Source organism: Bos indicus x Bos taurus, chromosome 15 (genome assembly GCF_003369695.1).
Source record: "Bos indicus x Bos taurus breed Angus x Brahman F1 hybrid chromosome 15, Bos_hybrid_MaternalHap_v2.0, whole genome shotgun sequence".
Taxonomy (NCBI): Eukaryota; Metazoa; Chordata; class Mammalia; order Artiodactyla; family Bovidae; genus Bos; species Bos indicus x Bos taurus.
Genome location: NC_040090.1, coordinates 34,298,658 through 34,303,049, shown reverse-complemented (window position 1 = coordinate 34,303,049; position 4,392 = coordinate 34,298,658). Strand labels below are relative to the sequence as shown.

The following is a 4,392-nucleotide window of genomic DNA, read 5'->3' as shown; positions in this document are numbered from 1 at the left end:
GTTGTGACTGAGGTGGAAAGAACAAGTTCAGTGCTTCTACCAGAAGAGAATGCTGGAACCTAGGTTAAAGGTTCTAGGTTAAGTCCTAAGTCCTAGAACCAGTGTGCTTCTCTGAAAGATGGCTGAACTTCTTATTAACAAAAGTAATGTAGAAGGAAATTAAGTTTAATATTTAACCCGTGATAATTTTTGTTAACCTAGCCCTAGTATTTAATCCTGAACTATATTGGTCAAAACCTCATTGTTTTAATGAAACTTTTTTATTCAGAATAAGTAGATGCCTATTATATGAGCTCATGATAACACTGATACTGGAACCAAAATAATGATTTACCAATTTAAAAATTAGTATTGTTAGAATACCTTTCCAAAATAATCATTCAAGCTTTCAAGATGCATGCTTTCTGGTCAGCTAATATCTGGGAGCCAAAAATTGTATTTACAATTTTACTTGGTATATGTGGAATCTAAAAGAAGGGTACAAATGAGCCTACCTACAAAATAAAAATAGAGTTACATATATAGGAAAAAAAAATAGTTACCAGGGAGTCGGGGAGTGAGAGGGATAAATTGGGAGATTGGGATTGATGTATACCCACTACTGTATATAAAATAAGTAACTAAAAGGACCCACTGTATAGCACAGAGAACTCTACTCCATACTCTGTAATAGCCTATATGGGAAAAGAATTTTAAAAGGAGTGTGTGTGTGTGTGTGTGTGTGTGTGTGTGTGTGTATGCTGCTGCTGCTACTGCTAAGTCGCTTCAGCCATGTCCGACTCTGTGCGACCCCATATTTGGCAGCCCACCAGGTTCCCCGTCCCTGGGATTCTCCAGGCAAGAACACTGGAGTGAGTTGCCATTTCCTTCTCCAATGCATGAAAAGTGAAAAGTGAAAGTGAAGCCGCTCAGTTGTATCCGACTCTTCGCGACCCCATGGTCTGCAGCCTACCAGGCTCCTCCGTCCGTGGGATTTCCCAGGCAAGAGTACTGGAGTGGGTTGCCATTTCCTTCTCCAGTGTGTGTGTGTGTTTGTGTGTGTGTGTGTATGTATATAAAATTCCCTTTGTTATACAGCAGAAACTAACACAACATTGTAAATCAGCTATACTCCAATATATATTTTTTTTAATTAAAAGTTAAAGAAGTAACAATTTTACTTGGAAAGCAAAAAATCAGCTTCATGTGTATTGTATGACTGAAGAATATATTATACATCTTCTGGAAGAATTTGACTTGATCATTTACAGTAGAGCACAAATATCTAGTAACCTGAACACCCATGTTTTCTAGACATAGTCATTTTCTCTATTGGCTTATCTTTGTAAAATAATTTTTTCTAACCATTCAGTTTGGATGATTTTATGAAATCATGAAATTTATCAACTCAGTGACTTGCTTTTCAATATAAGATCATTTTTATTCACACCCCTTCGTTGCCTCCAGTTGTCCTTTATTATTTCTGAAGTCTCCGTTTCCTTTTATCTATAAGCCCTATCATTGGGAATGTGGTAAGAGAAGTTAAATATACAAATGTCTGAACTCATCCACGATGGCTGGACTTTTACTTTTTTTGAGTGTTTAAAATGGTAGAAAGTTATATCTCCATTCTTACCAATATATCAGTTATTAATTCTATAGTGCTATACTATGATTAAAATGTATCTAGCTAACTGGACACTTCTGAAAAAAAAGTCAAGGGAGATCGAAAAAAGGAAAGAGAATACCTTTGTACAATTTTTTTGTCTGCCCCAAAGCACAGTTCCATGCATTTGATGAATTGAAATATTGAATTACTGAAAAAATCCTTCAATAGCCAGTTGTATGTTACTGGATGTCAGTGTCTTTTCCAACACATAACAATGAAAAGAATTGGTCTTCGTGTTTTTGTAATCTTTGTGATTTTTAATTTGGATAGGATTGTGGCATACTCATTTTTTGGATAATGCTAGACTACAACAGGAGCAACCTTAAACTTAACACCTTCCTGCTACTTGGCATTCCAGGGTTGGAGGATGCCCACCTATGGATCTCCATCCCCTTCTGTCTGGTCTACCTACTGTCACTGATGGGAAATGTTGCTCTTTTATTAATTATAAAGACAGATCGCAAACTGCACGAACCTATGTACCTCTTTCTATGCATGCTCTCAGTTGCTGATTTGATGCTTACTTCTTCTACACTTCCCAAGATACTCAGTCTCTTCTGGTTCAATGACAGAGAGATCTACTTTGAAGCCTGCCTTACTCAAATGTATTTTATCCATTCTCTATCTACTATGGAATCTGGGTTTATCTTGGCCATGGCTTTTGACCGATTTGTAGCTATCTGCCACCCCCTAAGACATTCCACTATCTTAACACCTGCAGTGATTGTAGGCTTGGGTTTGCTTATTGTCTTCAGAGGAGCTGTACTTCTCAGTCCACACCCCTTTCTACTAAGATGGCTTTCCTACTGCAAAACTAATGTCATCTCCCATACTTACTGTGAGTTTATGGCCCTGATAAAGCTGGTTTGCTCTGAGACCAAGATTCGTAGAGCCTACAGCTTAATTGTGGCATTCCTGACAGGAGGATTGGATTTCATACTGATCATCTGTTCTTATGTTCTTATTCTTTTCATAGTCTTCAATCTCCCATCCAAAGCTGCCTGCCTCAAGACCTTGAGTACCTGTGTCTCCCATGTATGGGTCATTTTGGTGTTTTATACACCAGCTTTTTTCTCTTTTCTCACTCATAGGTTTGGTCACCACATTGCTCCACCTGTCCACATTTTTATAGCCAATATATACCTTCTCATTCCACCCATGATGAATCCTATTATTTATGGTGTTAAAACCAAAAGAATCAGGGACGGATTCCTTAAATTCTTAACAATCAAATATGTTCAACTTTGCAGTTTGTGAGTCCCCAGATCATCAACAGAGATAAGGGTTTTATTAAACAGGAAATGTTGAAAATGAATCAGCGTTACCTTGAAGTGAAAAACTTTTCAGCTAAATCTTGGATTCATACAAGCTAGAAAGTTTGGTAAGTATATTGACTTCAGTGAGATTAGCAAATATCAAAGATACATAGAAAGTAAAAAAACTAGAGCAAAATGTTTAATTTTTATTATTTTTCTTTCCAAGCTAGTATTTGGTATAGTCTTTGGGACTTGTTAAGCCATGCCTGTTTATATCAAAATAATTTAAAATTTTAATCAGGTCCAATATATCTTCTTTTCTTGTATGTATCAGGGTTTTGGTGTCATATCTAAGAAATTTATTGGCTAACTTTGGGTTGTAAAGATTTTCTTCTAAAATTTTTTCAAAAACTTTATGTTGTCTAAGGTGTAAGAATTAGAGTGAGGTTTATCTGTGCTAGAGGAATAAACCTCAGTCTAAATTCCCCTTTAGTTAACAAAAGTTTTCTAATGTCTACTCTATCCTCCTTAATCAAATATAGTTACATTTAAAAGAATACATAGGGAGGAGCTAAGATGGCGGAGGAGTAGGATGGGGAGAACACTTTCTCTCCCACAAATTCATCAAAAGAACATTTAAACGCTGAGTAAATTCCACAAAACAACTTCTGAAAGCCGGCAGAGGACATCAGGCACCCAGAAAAGCAACCCAAGTCTTTGAAAGGAGAGAGAAGAAATACAGCTCCACCCAGCAGAACACCGACACAAGCTTCCCTAACCAAGAAACCTTGACAAGCCACCTGTACAAACCCACACAGAGCGAGGAAATGCCACAATAAAGAGAATTCCACAAACTGCCAGAATACAGAAAGGACACCCCAAACTCAGCAATTTAAACAAGATGAAGAGACAGAGGAATACCCAGCAGATAAAGGAACAGGATAAAAGCCCACCAAACCAAACTAAAGAGGAAGAGATAGGGAATCTACCTGATAAAGAATTCCGAATAATGATAGTGAAATTGATCCAAAATCTTGAAATCAAAATGGAATCACAGATAAATAGCTTGGAGACTAAGATCGAGAAGATGCAAGAAAGGTTTAACAAGGACCTAGAAGAAATAAAAGAGAGTCAATATAAAATGAATAATGCAATAAATGAAATTAAAAACACTCTGGAGGCAACAATAGTAGAATAACAGAGGCAGAAGATAGGATTAGTGAATTAGAATGGTAGAAATAAATGAATCAGAGAGGATAAAAGAAAAACGAATTAAAAGAAATGAGGACAATCTCAGAGACCTCCAGGACAATATTAAACACTACAACATTCGAAGCATAGGGGTCCCAGAAGAAGAAGACAAAAAGAAAGACCATGAGAAAATACTTGAGGAGATAATAGTTGAAAACTTCCCTAAAATGGGGAAGGAAATAATCACCCAAGTCCAAGAAACCCAGAGAGTCCCAAACAGGATAAACCCAAGGCAAA

General features: G+C 36.8%; 1 protein-coding gene across 1 annotated transcript; it reads left to right on the top strand.

Annotated features, from left to right (window-relative positions):
* The first annotated feature begins 1,945 nt into the window (after window positions 1-1,945).
* Window positions 1,946-3,021, top strand: LOC113904923 (olfactory receptor 52K2-like). Its single transcript, XM_027561991.1, has 2 exons — window positions 1,946-2,683; window positions 2,899-3,021. The coding sequence occupies exons 1-2, from the start codon at window positions 1,946-1,948 to the stop codon at window positions 3,019-3,021; spliced, it is 861 nt and encodes a 286-aa protein (XP_027417792.1).
* Window positions 3,022-4,392: the final 1,371 nt, after the last annotated feature.